Genomic DNA, 15,674 nt, shown 5'->3' with positions numbered 1-15,674 from the left:
CAAATTTAATGGATACCTAATATTTAATCGAGTTGATATTATTTAGCTCACTTTGATACAAATATCGATTGTTTCCAATTTTTCACTATTATAACTAATACAGTGACTAATACTTTTATTAATAAATGAGTAATCTTTCTTATAGCAACGTAGCTTACAAAGTTTGGAAGCTAGTTTACATGCTATGGAGTCTACCAGAGAATCATTGAAAGCAGAACTGGGAACTGATTTGCTTTCTCAACTTAGTCTGGAAGATCAAAAGAGAGTAGATGCACTGAATGATGAAATACGTCAACTTCAGCAGGCAAGTACACAACTGACAGAAAAATTTTCGTTGATTACTGGCTACTGTGAAAAATGTCTTTCCTGCTAATAAAGGAATGTGAAAGAATATTGAGAAAATATAATAATGAGACTTGGACTTATAAAATCTATAAGAATAAATAAAGTAAGGTTTTAATAAGTTTTTCTAAACAAATATTCTGTATATGTTAGGGTTATACACAAAATCTTCATTTTAAAAGAACCAGGCACAAAAACTTAGCATTCTGAAGAGAGAAATGAAGAAAATATAGGACTTTTTAGAAGTATATAAAATTCCTTCTCGGCTCACTTGACCACAAGTGATGGAGATGACAGCAGATTAACAGCATTCCTTTTGTGAAATGTGCATGCCTACGTAAACAAATACTTTTCTTCTTCTAGGAAAACAGACAGTTGCTGAATGAAAGAATTAAATTGGAAGGTATTATTACTCGAGTAGAGACTTATCTCAATGAGAATTTGAGAAAACGCTTGGACCAAGTAGAACAGGTATGTTCTTTTTTGAGAGTTCCTTGATGACTGTAACCTTTTGCAAGTGCTTATATGAGAGCTTAGATTTGGGGGACAGACCAGCAGTCCCACCACCTGCCTTGAGTTTGAGATCTAGCACTGCCCCCTGGTGTATGATCTTACGATCTTGCACAAGCCATTTAATATATCTAAACTTCCATTTCCCCGTGTAAAATAAGCCTAACAGTAATACTTGTTTTGTATGATTATCCTGGCACATTCTAGATATGTAGTAAAAGTTATTAATATTTTCTCGATAGTAGATGCTGAGAAATTTTTAACTAATTATATCATTAATTTTTCCTCATTAATGGATACTTGAAGTATTTGCAATTATGTGAAGTTTATTTTCTTGAATATTTATTCAAACATAACAGCTGTAGAAACTGTTGGTAGTCGTAACATTTTGAAACTAACAAAATTCATATTTTGTGGTTTAATTCTCAAATACCATTTGTATTGCAGGAACTTAATGAACTGAGAGAGACAGAAGGGGGTACTGTTCTCACTGCTACAACTTCAGAACTTGAAGCCATCAATAAAAGAGTAAAAGATACTATGGCACGATCAGAAGGTGAATTTTTATTCAGTAAAAATTTTTTTAGTAAAAGTTAAATTTAGCTCATTCATTTTATAACATTGTTTACTACAAAATTAAATAATCCAAATAGGCAAAAGCATCAACTAATGATTTTGTGTGTTTTTCATCATCATAAACTACAGTGAATGGAGTTTGAGAGGTGATTGTAAAAGTAATCTTTATTTTATTGAAATGTTTGTAAATTAATTTTGTTGACAGAAGAATTAAGTGGCTGAATCAAGTTTCTTATCACTTAGTTGCTGAGAAGAAAATCTTTTGTTTTTGTAAACATAAACATTAAATTATAAGAACTATACTTGAGTGACTTTAGTGTAAACTCCTAACTTTGTCCTGAATTAAGTGTTTTATGAATTTCACAGTAAAATTTAACCATTGAAAAAGCCTATTTATTTTGATAGGTTTGACCATTAAAATAAAATCTTTGGTCAGATAATACTGGGGCTAGTAAAATAAGTATTATGGTCTAACTTGGTTTTTTTCCACATTTTAGATTTGGACAATTCCATTGATAAAACAGAAGCTGGAATTAAGGAGCTTCAGAAGAGTATGGAGCGCTGGAAAAATATGGAAAAAGAACACATGGATGCTATAAATCATGATACTAAAGAACTGGAAAAAATGACAAATCGACAAGGCATGCTACTGAAGAAGAAAGAAGAGTGTATGAAGAAAATTCGAGAACTTGGATCACTTCCCCAAGAAGCATTTGAAAAATACCAAACACTGAGCCTCAAACAGGTAAATCTTGGTTTTAAATTTGATATCTCATTTTAAATGTTCCTATAGGTGAATTTATGTATACATTTTTTTCCCTTTATAGTTGTTCCGAAAGCTTGAACAGTGCAACACAGAACTGAAGAAGTACAGCCATGTTAACAAAAAAGCTTTAGATCAGTTTGTAAATTTCTCTGAGCAGAAAGAAAAGTTAATAAAGCGACAAGAAGAGTTGGATAGGGGATACAAATCAATCATGGAACTGATGAATGTACTTGAACTTCGGAAATATGAAGCTATTCAATTAACTTTCAAACAGGTATGTTTCTATTTAGTTATACACACACACAGGACAAAAGCTTTATTCAGTTTATTGTTCAGTTTGTAAAGATTTTAAAGCCTTTTTTCCACTGATAGGTGGATCTAATACGTATGAATAAATCCAGGGTATAGGTTGCTAATATAGTAACTAGAATGTTTTACACAGCTCTTAAAAGGATCCAATCTGTTATTCTTAAGATAAAAAAAAATACTTCTGATTGCCTTTAAATATTTGTCTTTGTTTTAAGCCGTAATATGTATAATCCCACCTAAAGAAAATTTATATTCGAATTGACATCCATTTGTATGTATTTCTTTGTTTTAAGGTATCCAAGAACTTCAGCGAAGTATTCCAGAAGTTGGTACCTGGTGGCAAAGCTACTTTGGTGATGAAGAAAGGAGATGTGGAGGGCAGTCAGTCTCAGGATGAAGGAGAAGGGAGTGGTGAAAGTGAGAGGGGTTCTGGGTCACAAAGCAGTGTCCCATCAGTTGACCAGTTCACTGGAGTTGGAATTAGGGTAAATACCTTTACATCCAGTTTTCCTCAGCAATTACCATAGTAGAATTTGTGGACTATTTTGCAAATCAAAATTGGTATATTGTGTGCAGTTTAATTGGAAGAGGTGATGATGATTCTATCCCTTTAGGATATTAATGCAAATGTTTTCTTAGGTGTCATTTACAGGAAAACAAGGTGAAATGAGAGAAATGCAACAGCTTTCAGGTGGACAGAAATCCTTGGTAGCTCTTGCTCTGATTTTTGCCATTCAGAAATGTGACCCAGCTCCTTTTTACTTGTTTGATGAGATTGACCAGGCTCTGGACGCTCAGCACAGAAAGGCTGTGTCAGGTACGGTTTGGGTTTTGTACTTAACAGTAAAAACTTGCTTAAAAATGATAGCTTACCTCTTTTATAGTGATTTCTTTGTTGCCTGGGATATTTGGGGGGAATAGACAGGGTATGTATACAGTACATAAAATTTCTCTTTTTTTAATAGGTTTTTAAAAATTTAGTATTAGACTAATTTACAAAGTTTAGTTCTATGAGAAATAAATGTAATTCTTTGAATCAATTGAAAATCCTACTTCAGTTAAACTTCTATACAGAAGTCTCTCATTTTAAAACTTGTTTTTCTCAATGTATGAGTAGCCTCTGTCATAATGTTGATTCTGTGTTTAACAAAGAACCTGTATCTCAGACAATAGCTTAGTGGTTACCAGAAGATAAGGGGGGAGGGGGTGGTAGATGAGGATAAAGGGGATCAAATATATGGTGATGGAAGGAGAACTGACTCTGGGTGGTGAACACACAATGTGATATATAGATGAAATAATACAGAATTATACACCTGAAATCTATGTAACTTTACTAACAATTGTCACCCCAACAAACTTTAATTAAAAAAAACAAACCTGTATCTGATCTTTAGTAAGTTCAAAAGATCTTTGGGGGAGTGGGTAGTGGGGAAGGTTGTCTTTTGTTATTTTGTGTCAGAAAACCTACTTTGATATAATTTCTAATGCTATGTTAGAAGTTTAAGATACTGGGGTTAAAGATTTATCCCTAATTTAAGAAATCAACTTGGTAATTTTTGTATGAAAAATAGTCACAGACTACTTTGAATTTTAGGTTAAAAGTAAAGATAGTTGCTTTTTTAAATTTTGAGATCTGAGAAAAGAGTTTTATTCAAGTACTTTTTTATTTTTTTTTTACAGATATGATAATGGAACTTGCTGTACATGCTCAATTTATTACAACTACTTTTAGGCCTGAACTGCTTGAGTCAGCTGATAAATTCTACGGTGTAAAGTTCAGAAACAAGGTAAATTTTTTTACATGAAGTTTAAGTTCATGTAATATATAATCCATTATATTTGTTGAATTCTTACTTTGTTACTTAAGTCATGAAAGAAAACTTATAAAGTTGTTGCTTATCTGATAATGTCTTTGTAAAGAAAAAACATTTACTTCAAATGCCTATGAAGTTTAGCAGTTTTTTTGTGGCATTCATTGCATTGATTTTGTCTTCATTGGCAGTAAGAGACAGTATCTTCTTACTTAGTCTATTTAGTGCTTATTTAATGCAGTCTTTAACAGTTTTGTACATTCATTTATACTGGGGGTGCCAAAAAATGTACACATTTTAAGAGATGTTATCTGCATATACTGTTCATTACTTTTCAACAACTAATCGAAGTTGGATTACGGTAGCAATGTGTAATATGACATTCACTCAAAAGATGATGTTAATCAAATGAATGCTGGCGTCATTCATTGTATTACAATTTTAATACAGTTTTTTCCTTTCTTAAAATGTGTATACATTTTTTGGGCACTCTGTATTTGGATGGACCACACAGCTATTCCCGGTATTTTAAGCCTTATGATTTTTTGAAGTAGCAAAATAATAAAGGTTGAACAAAAATGTGCTTGGTCAACTTTTTTGTCTGTGTCTTCAAGAGTAAAATGCAGAATATTTTTAAACTTACACATTGAACAAACACCGTTGTAAAGGTTTTATAAGTTAAGAGTTTTAGAATCATTTGACTTGGTAAGTAAAATTTATAGGTAATAGGCTGGCTGTATGTTTTAAATATTACCCTAATAGTGGGAACACTGATACATTTCTTTAAGACTTAACAGATTTTGTTTTTAACATTTATTCTGCAGGTTAGTCATATTGATGTGATCACAGCAGAGATGGCCAAGGACTTTGTGGAAGATGATACCACTCATGGTTAATTGGAAAATATTCCCCATTGGTTTGGAAGATGTATTTAGTAATATGATTCCCATACCCATACTGTAAATGTAAACCTAAACATTTGCTCATTGTGATAGTTTTCAGACTTAGAGCACACATAGTTCTTTTATATTTCTGTCATTGTATTTTATAAGATACGCTGTAATGTTACATTTCTACTTATAGTTTAAGAATTTTATTTCCCACACAACTTTTTGTAAAGTATCCTGCTCCTGTTTTAAATCTTGAAACATGCTAAATATCGTTTCCTAATTATTGTATCAATTATATTGCCTCTTTTTTTATAGCTTCAATTAAATAATTGCCTTTATGACTAATTTGTGTTTTATGTGGCTTTTCATTTATGGTTGTACAATTAGAAACAAGCTTTTCTTAAATATGCATTTTTTACTTTGCCTAAGAAAAGGTTTGCCTTCACCTAAAAGAAGATTTTTAAAATATGATTTCATATACTGTTGAATTAATCAGTGGTTCCAGTGGTTCCCAATTTTGCTGCATGCTAACACCTGGGGAAAGCTTTTAAAACTGAATACTGCTGGAGTCTTTCCCTCGACCAGTTGGATCAAAATCTACAGGGGGTGGGGTCCTGGTCATTGTTAAAGTTCCTCCAGGTAATCCTGACCCCCAGTGAGGGTTAAAACCCCTACTTTTAACTCAGTCCTTTCAGAATTATTAATTTAAGATGGCAATGCATTTAATAGAATTTGGAAAGGTAGGTTTAAGAGTAACTGAGAACACTAAAGCCAAAAAATAGAGCCATAGAATTTCGTTTTTTTGGATAAGTAAATAATTTTGGAAAACGTTATTACTGAAACATTTTTTTCTCAGATGAGGTCTTTGTTGTTTGTTGTGTTTTAAAAATTGCTTTACTGAGACAACTCACACACCATAAAATCCACCCATTAAAACTGCCGTTCAGTGCATGTACCTTTTTAGTATATTCACATAATTGTTCAACCATCTGTATAACCTTAATTTTAAAACAGTTTTATTACCCCAAAAAGAAACCCTCTACCTGTCGGCGGTCACACTGCATCTCCCTATCCCCTGGCAACTACAAATCTATTTTCTGTTTCATACTGTGAATTTGCTGGTTCTGGACATTTCATATGCATAGGAAATTTTATCATACAATATGGGTCCCTTTGTGACTGGTTTCTTTTAACATGTTTCCAAGATTCATGTTGTAGTTCATACTGGTACTTAATTCCTTTTTATTACTGAATAATATGCCATTATATGACTATATACCGTGGTTGGTTTATCCATTCTTTAGTTGGACATTTGGATTGTTCCCACCTTTTGGGTATTGTAAATAATGCTGCTGTGAACATTCATGCACAAATTTTTTGTGTTCATATGTTTTCATTTAGTGGGAGGCACATACCTAGGATTGGAATTATTGGGTCACATGGTAACTTTTTTTTTTTTTTACTATAGCCATTCTGAGTGGAGTAGCATCTCGTCGTCTTAATTTGCGTTTTTCTGATGACTAGTTGATGTTAAGCATCTTTTTATGTACTGATTAGGTCATTTGTATATCTTATTTGGTGAGATAGCTATTCATATCTTTTGCCCATGTTTAAATTCTGTTATTTGTATTATAAATTGCAATTTGTATTCTTACAACAGAAGTTACAGGAGTGCTTTGTATATTCTAGATACAAAGCCCTTATTAGGTATATGACTTGCACATATTTTCAGCCTGTGAATTGCCTTTTTACTTTCTTAACGATATCTTTGGATGAAGTATAACCTTTTTTGAAAAATAAACTTACATGTCCAATTTTTTTTTTTCTTTAAAGTTTATTGGGGCGACAGTTGTTAGTAAAGTTACAGATTTCAGGTGTACAATTCTGTAATGATATCTCACATTGATACCTCACCCAGAATCAGTTCTCTTTCCATCACCATATATTAGACCCCATTTACCCTCTTCTAGAGCCCCGCTCCCCTCTCCCCCCTTACCTTCTGATAACCCCTAAACTATTGTCTATGTCTGAGTTTTTGTTCTTTCAGTTTGTCTTGTTCTTTTGTTGTTTTCAGTTTGTCTTGTTCTTTTGCTGTTTTGTCGATACTACATATCAGTGAAATCATATGGTTCTCTATTTTTTCTGTTTGACTTATTTCGCTTAGCATTATAATCTCAAGATATATCCATGTTGTCACAAATGGTACTATTTCATCTTACTGCGAAATAGTATTCCATTGTGTATATATACCACAACTTCTTTATTCATCTATCGGAGGACATTTTGGTTTCCATGTCTTGGCCATCGTAAATAAAGCTGCAATGAACATTGGAGCACACTTGTCTTTATGGATAAATGTCTTCAGATTTTTTGAGTAGATACCCAGGAGAGGAATTGCTGGGTCACATGGTAATTCTGTTTGTAATTTTTTGAGGAAATTCCACACTGCCTTCCATAGCGGCTGCACCAGCCTGCATTCCCACCAACAGTGTATGAGGGTTCCTTTTTCTCCATAGCCTCTCCAACACTTGTTACTATTTGTCTTGTTGATGATAGCCATTCTAACTGGGGTGAGGTGATATCTCATTGTGGTTTTTATTTGCATTTCTCTAATGATTAGTGATGTTGAGCATTTTTTCATGTCTATTTGCCATTTTTATGTCCTCTTTGGAGAAATGTCTCTTCAGGCCCTCTGCCCATTTTTCAATTGGGATTTTTGTTTTTTTGTTATTGAGTTATATGAGTTCCTTGTATATTTTGGATATTAGCCCCTTATCTGAGGCACTGTTTGCAAAAATCTTCTCTCAGTTGAATGCCTCTTTAGTTTGTCGATGGTTTCTTTTGCTGTGCAGAAGCTTTTAAGTTTGACATAGACCCATTCATTTATTTTAGCTTTTACTTCTGTCGCCTTTGGAGTCAAATTCATAAAATGCTCTTTGAACCCAAGGTCCATAAGTTTAGTACCTATGTTTTCTTCTATGCAATTTATTGTTTCAGGTCTTATGCTTAAGTCTTTGATCCATTTTGAATTAATTTTGGTACATGGTGACAGTCCAGTTTCATCCCTTTGCACGTGGTTTTCCAATTCTGCCAGCACCATTTATTGAAGAGGCTGTCTTTTCTCCATTGTATGTTTTTTGCTTCTTTGTCAAAAATTATCTGTCCATATTTATGTGGGTTTATTTCTGGGCTCTCAATGCTATTCCATTGGTCTATGTGTCTGTTTTTCTGCCAATATCATGAATATCATGCTGTTTTGATTATTGTTACCCTGTAGTACAAGCTAAAGTCAGGGAGTGTGATACCTCTAGGATTGTTCTTTTTTTCTTAGGATTGCTTTGGCTATTTGATTTTGATGGGGATTGCATTAAATCTGTATATTGCTTTGGGTAATATGGCTATTTTACCTATGTTGATTCTTCCAATCCATGATGAGCACGGAATGTCTTTCCATTTCTTTGTGTCTTCTTTAATTTCTTTAAAAAATGTCTTACAGTTTTCAGCATATAGGTCTTTCACATCCTTTGTTAAGTTTATTACTAGGTATTTTATTCATTTTGTTGCAATTGCAAAAATAATTGGTTTTTTTTTTCTTTTTCTGAGATTTCATTGTTATAGGAATGCAATGGATTTTTGTACGTTGATTTTGTAGCCGGCAACTTTACTGTATTCGTTGATAGTTTCTAATAGCTTTTTGGTGGAGTCTTTAGGGTTTTCTATGTATAGCATGTCATCTGCAAAGAATGACAATTTACTTCATTCCCAGTTTGGATGCCTTTTATTTCTTTCTCTCGCCTGATGGCTCTGGCGAGGACTTGGAACACTACGTTGAAAAGCAGAGATGATAGGGAACAGCCCTGTCGTGTTCCTGAACGTAGAGCAAAGGGCTTCAGTTTTTCACCATTAATTATAGTATTAGCTGAGGGTTTGTAATATATGGTCTTTATTATGTTAAGGTATTTTTCTTGTATACCTATTTTATTAGGTATTTTAATCATAAATGGATGTTGTATCTTGTCAAACGCTTTTTCTGCATCAATTGATATATGATTTTTGTCCTTTATTTTTATGTGATGTATTCGCATATGTTGAACCATCCTTGTGCCCCGGGGATGAATCCCACTTGGTCGTGATGAATAATCTTTTTAATGTATTGTTGCATTCGATTTGCTAGAATTTTGTTCGGGATTTTGCATCTGTATTCATCAGAGATATTGGTCCGTAGTTTTCTTTTTTTGTGTGTTATCCTTACCAGGTTTTGGTATCAGGGTAATATTGGCCTCATAAAATGAGTTAAGGAGTATTGTCTCTTCAATTTTTTGGAAGAGTTTGAGAAGGACAGGTATTAGATCTTTGAAGTTTTGGTAGAATTCACTAGTGAAACCATCTGGTCCCAGACTTTTGCTTTTGGGAAGGTTTTGGATGACTGATTCAATTTCCTTACTGGTGATCGGTCTGTTTAGATTTTCCAGTTCTTGATTCAACCTAGGAAGGCTGTATGTTTCTAAGAACTTGTCCATTTCTTCTAGGTTATTGAATTTGCTGGCATATAGTCCTTCATAGTATTCTAGGATGATCCTTTGTATTTCTGACATGTCCAATTTTCTCCTAATAAGGATGCCGGTCGGATTGGATTAGGGCCCACTCTACAGCTGTATTTTAACTTAATTACCTCTTTAAATTAACCTGTGTTCAAATACAGTCACATTTGGAGATACTGGGGTTTGAGGCTTAAACATCAGTTTTGTGGGGGAGACAATTCGCTTAACAATTAACCATGGTACATTTGTCACCCAACATGGGTACATTTAATAACTAAACTCCAGATTTTATTCAGATTTCACCAGTTTTTCCACTAACGCCATTTTTTCTCAGATCCCACAGAAGACACTTAAATTTAATTGTCATTTGTCTTCTGGTCTGACAATTTCTGTGTTTTATACCTTGATAGTTTTGAGGCATACTCAGATGTTTTGTAGAGTGTCCTTCAGTTTGGGCTTGTTGTTTTTCTCATGATTAAACGAGTTAATCCCACAGGGGCAAAGTGTCCTCATCACGTATCAGCGGTACCTTTAGTAACATGCTTTATCACTGGGGATGTTTACCTTGATAGGTTGTCCAAGATTATTTGCCAGGTAGCTTCACTTTAAAGTTACATTATTTTTCCTCTCTGATTCTGTTCTTTGGAAGCAAGTCACTAAGTGCAGCCCACACTGGGATTCTCCTGTGACCTTGGAAAACTATTCTAGTAGGTTTTTGGAGCAGGGAGGATTTTCTACATAGAAAATCTACATAGGCGATCATGGCATATGCAAATAGACAATTTTATTTATTTCCAATATATATACCTTTCTTTTTTCTTGTTGATTTCCCCCCCCCCCCCCAGAGTTTATAGTATTATCTACAGGAGGCTTGGTTTGTTAGGAGCTACTTCTTTATTAGTGGAAGCCAGAAAACCCTGGCACTTTTATGAGGAAACAGTATTCTGACTTTAAATTGAATTTAAAATGTACATTCACTTTGAGTTTTCATTTTGACTAGCTGAATCTCTAGAGTTTAGATGTTCAGTATATTGTTTATACTCGAGTTTTGCCATAACATAACTGATCTTCCCTAAGAGAGAATTTGATTTAAGAAATATTCGAAGACTCCATTCAAAGGGTTATGTAAGTACAGTGTCTTTCTAATATTCCTAAAATGTTCTTAAGCATCTCCCCAAGAAAACTCATTACAAATCACCACATTGCAGGTTGAAATGGTTGGTGGATAGTTTATGATCTAAAGCTTTGCTCTGATATGATCCACGCTCCATAATGCAGAATTTGACAAGTGGTGTTATATGCACAGCATCATTCTAGAACTTAATGCTCCTGAGCATTTCCCCAAGGATATCAGTGTAATGAAACTTCAGTGAATTTGTAACAATAAGCACCTAAATAATGAAACCTAGGATATAAACATAAAACCCATATTCTTTGCTATATCTTAGTCATAAATTATTAATTCTAATGAAAATGAGTAGAAAAATGAAAATTCTGGGCACGCATGGTCAACTCGAGAGAAAGGACAGGAATTGACTGCAGGAATTAGCTAGGGATTCATAAGAAAATCTAAGTGTTTCTCTGTGGCTGGCTAGTCTTGTTCTGATTTTTCCACTTGGAGATTTTAATACTGCTACAAAGTATTAGTACATTTGAAGTATATATATATTTCAAGAATCTATATTTTTAAATTAACCCTATCAGGCAGATTGCCACTATTAATATTTTGGGGCATTTCCTTCAAATCTTCAAAGTTTTACAGTTATATTTATATGAGGTATATCATTTTATATCTTAAACTTTTCACTTAGTAATAAAATAGAAAATATTCCTGTTTAATCTCTTTAGAAACAAGTTTTAACAGCCACAAAATTCTGTGAAATAGAAGTAGCCTACATTTCCTTAAATACCTCCTGTTGGCTGCTTAGATTGTTTCCTGTTGACTATATTACCAAAAACAACCCCAAAACCGAACATTTTAATACAAAAAACTCTTTGGAAATTTAGGGACTATTTTGCCAAGGTAGACTCCCAGAAATCAGTATAAGCATTCATAAAGCTTTTTGTATAATTTTTATACCTTTTCTAAAAATGTAAATTATGAAATGGTTAGCCTACATGGGTTAAGTATTTGTCTCCTCAAAATAAGTGAGAAAGTATTAACTTTTAAAGAAAATGATGCAATTTCTAGAAACTGTTTACTATGAATAGTGGTATAATAATCATGTAAGTAGAGAAAGGATGAAAGATGAGCTTTGGAGGATTGTTTTTTCCTTTCTTTTTTTAAAGTAAGCAATGGCAACCCTGTTTTTGAAAACAGTTGATTCCTAGAGTTTCTCTCCTAACAACTCTCAAGATGGACGACTAGTACTTTTATTCATTCAGCTCCCACAAAGGGACAATACCCGAGTCAAGGAAAAGAGAACAGATGAAGATTTCCCTGTCCCCCAGCAAATTTCTTCACCCGGAAGATTTCACTGTCACCTTACACAGGGACCTGCTTCATGCTGGAATGCTTGCCAGAGAAGTGCAGAAAGTACTGTCAAGGATTTCTTATAGTAGAAATAGTATTAATTCTTCATCCTCACCTTATGCTCAGGCATATCTCCTTATCCTGGAATACTAATAAGTAATCCAAGTTAGGGGAAGAGTAAATGGAAAACACATGCGCATTAATACAGTTAAAATTGCTGACAGCAAGTGTTAACCTACTACCAAGAAAGGAGGAAGGTCTTTCTTTGAGGATTTTTTTGTTTTGTTTTAAATGATAAGTAGGTGGAAATTCTCCTCTACTTTTTTTTTTTTTTTAATTGGGGATATTGGGGAACTGTGTTTTTCCAGAGCCCATCAGCTCCAAGTCGTTGTCCTTCAATCTAGTTGTGGAGGGCGCAGCTCAGCTCCAAGTCCAGTTGCCGTTTTCAATCTTTAGTTGCAGGGGGTGCAGCCCCCATCCCATGCGGGAATTGAGCCAGCAACCTTGTTGTTGAGAGCTCGCACTTTGACCAACGGAGCCCTCCGGCCGCCCTGCTCCTATTTTTGTGTGAATACTAAGCAGTAGTGATGCCCTTGTTCCTGAGGTTCCATACTTCTTTTGAACAGGCAGCTATTCCTCTGGGAAAAATAATGACGGATCTACTTCGATTGTATTGCCTAGAAGTGTGGTAAGGCATTTGTTTCGGTCACATTAAGTAATTCTTGATAAAGTGGGTCGATTCAGTTACATTTCTAGAAGGAATCTTAATTGGGCAGGTATCAGATTTTGTAAAGCATTTCTTAATTACAGGGGTTTTTTTTGTCAACACTTTCTCTAAGCTAAAAATACCAGGACATTCATTACATGTAGGATGTATTTAGATCCAGAGAGATGAGATTTTTTGTTTAATACTTTCATTCTATAGTTGAGGAAATCTGAAGCCCAGGTTATTACCCAGGTAAGCGACCCAAATGACTAAGTGAGCACACACAGCTTAAACTAACAGAGCCAGAACCAAACCCTGTCTTTCCTGCCTAAGTACAACATACTTTCCAATGCATTAGCTCTTTGTTCTGCCTGGTTAACTAGGAAAATGGAGATGTTGTATCATCTTTTACAGTGTTGATTGATCCTCTGTGTTAGCGTGACAGGTTCCATGCGTGAGTCACCACCATCTTTCGTTTTCTTTACGTTTCCCTCCCCACTTTCCTCCGTTTTCCCTTAGACCTCACCTATTTTGGTACACTCTGGTCCCTTGTCTCCATGTCCTAGGGGAACTGGATTACTCCTGGCTGCCAGTCTTTGGCATGGAAGATGCCAGTGTTGCTCCATAAATCTTCCACCGTGTGGCACTCAGTCTCCCCTTCGGAGAGACAGAGCATCTCCTGGGTGTAAGAGTCCTTGCAGCAGCCAGTGACAGCACAGGGAGATGAGGCAGCACAGCGGTTAGGTTTGCCAGAAGGACCTGGATACACTTACTCTCTCAAGTCACTACATCGGCCGGGGTTAAGTCCATTGCAAGGAGGCCGTTAGCATTTGAATGTTATCTTTTATGTGGTTTAGACCCGTGCCTGGCGCTCTGATTCCACAAACGTTCAAGTGTACTGTGATGCTAAGTCCTGCTTTAGCCTCATCAATTAAGTCTGAAATGGTTCAGCCACTACAAATGACGGTTATAAAGACTGGAAACGTGGAATTAAATATAGGTGAGAGAAAAACCACAATAGAAAATTGAAGGACAGAAGTGTAAAACCAAATCATTTGGGACTAAGGTTAGTCAGTTAATGTGTAACATAGTCGAGAACATGCCACTTCCAAGGTACACACCTTTGCTAGAAGAGGTTTTTCAAACAATCTATCATACCACCTCCGAATGAGAAGTGATGCCGGCAAAGCTTGGTAAGGTTGACGCTTTCTTCAGCTTTGTCTATGCCGCTGTTTTTTTCCTCTCAATATGCTAAATCCCGAATTACTTCATTTATTTCCAGGACCGCTAGAGGGGGCCCTTGACACATGCCAACCCCTCCATTTTTTCAGTCTCGTTTTCAAACTAGTTTCTAGATCCCTATTTAGTAGAGTTCCAGCAGCAATGAGAAGGTCAGGGTGTGATATTCCTGAGCTTACTCTGTTGCAGGAGTTTATGAGCTAGCTAAGTTTTAACTGCTTGCCATTCGGTCATAAATTGGTTGCTTTTAATCAAGGTACCTAGTACTAGCAACAGTGTTGAAAGATATGTAGCAGCTGTTTAATGAGATCTTGTTAACAAAATGGCAGCCCTTCCATGCAACAGCCCTCCTTGTTTCTCTTCAGAGCAGTAGGTTTTTCTACTGTGCCTGATTTAACCAGATTGCCCTTGTGTAGACGAGTTAAGAGTTATTAATTACCTACTAAGGACAAAACAGTCCCTTTTATCTCCTCACTTAAGGGTAACAAGTTTGAGGTGGGTGGCGGTAGCCCACACCCCCCTCGCCCCCACCTGCAAAACAGGAAATTGAGCTTCCATGAAGATGAAGTAACTTGCCTAAAAACTTCTGTTAGAAAGTGGTTGGAGCTGAAAGTAGAACCCTGGTCTATCCTACTTTGCCAGACCTCTCTGGCTTCCTTTTTCAAACTCAAAACAAAGTTGGTGCCACCCACTTGCACACCCACCCGCCGCAGTGCAGGGTGAAAGGCACCTGTGAGCAGTTGGTGTCAGAGCTGTGAACAAATGGGAGGTGTATTTGTAGAGCTTTGTTCTTTCCTGCAGCCCCCACCCCACTCCACCCCCCAGGGATGCCAGGCCACAAAAGCAGAAGGCTTTGTTGTAAGAGATCCTGGGTTATGCACACTCTTCCAGATGGCACCCGAGAAGGAGTTGCAAATCCCAAACCAGGAGCCCCTTCTTCGCCTCACTGTGAATGCCCCACAGGCATCTTTGCCTAGTGGGATGCTGGCTCAGTGCTTGTGAGTCTGGAATTCTCTAGCTGTTAACCTTCAGCTCCTCTCACCTCCCCCAACCCTATTCTTTGCTCCCAATTTTTAAAAAATGCAAAGGTTGCACATGGAGCCCCACTCTCCTGAAGGAGAGCCTGGGCTCAGCTCTCATTGATCCCCCAGTTCTGATCCTGTGCCCACCTCCCACCCTCTTTTTTTCTCTTTTGGTTCTCAAATCCATTTAATTATTCTTCATTTTGTAGTTTGCAGGCATAGGAGGGTTTTAAAGTAGTAACGAGACATTTGAGGTACAGAAGGATATGGACAGTGAGAGAATTAAGAATAGTTCCAGGTCACCAAGCTATCAGACACATTCATGCAGGGCCAGGGGGAGAGGTCCCCCTTTATTTGTTCTGCAGGCTGAAAGCTGTGAGGTCTCAGTAAGTCCGGCCCCTTGCCTGAGACCTCAATAATCTCTTCTTGCTCGAACATCCTGAATCTAAAGCAGGGGCGAAGGTAGAACTCATCTTCTGAATCAAT

At 35.9% G+C, this 15,674-nt stretch overlaps 1 protein-coding gene across 1 annotated transcript in view; it reads left to right on the top strand.

Annotated features, from left to right (window-relative positions):
• The window catches only part of SMC3 (structural maintenance of chromosomes 3), a 31,988-nt gene extending 26,424 nt beyond the window's left edge, over positions 1-5,564 (top strand). The window contains exons 21-29 of the mRNA XM_033130934.1: positions 146-304; positions 706-813; positions 1,300-1,408; positions 1,926-2,173; positions 2,256-2,468; positions 2,797-2,988; positions 3,143-3,320; positions 4,187-4,293; positions 5,142-5,564. Of these exons, the coding sequence (XP_032986825.1) occupies positions 146-304; positions 706-813; positions 1,300-1,408; positions 1,926-2,173; positions 2,256-2,468; positions 2,797-2,988; positions 3,143-3,320; positions 4,187-4,293; positions 5,142-5,213 (1,386 nt within the window). The 3' untranslated portion in view covers positions 5,214-5,564. The remainder of the gene's footprint in view (positions 1-145; positions 305-705; positions 814-1,299; positions 1,409-1,925; positions 2,174-2,255; positions 2,469-2,796; positions 2,989-3,142; positions 3,321-4,186; positions 4,294-5,141) is intronic.
• Positions 5,565-15,674: the final 10,110 nt, after the last annotated feature.

This window comes from Rhinolophus ferrumequinum, chromosome 16, assembly GCF_004115265.2.
Source record: "Rhinolophus ferrumequinum isolate MPI-CBG mRhiFer1 chromosome 16, mRhiFer1_v1.p, whole genome shotgun sequence".
Taxonomy (NCBI): domain Eukaryota; kingdom Metazoa; phylum Chordata; class Mammalia; order Chiroptera; family Rhinolophidae; genus Rhinolophus; species Rhinolophus ferrumequinum.
The sequence above is the reverse complement of the archived record's forward strand: the minus strand, read 5'-3'. Positions and strand labels throughout refer to the sequence as shown.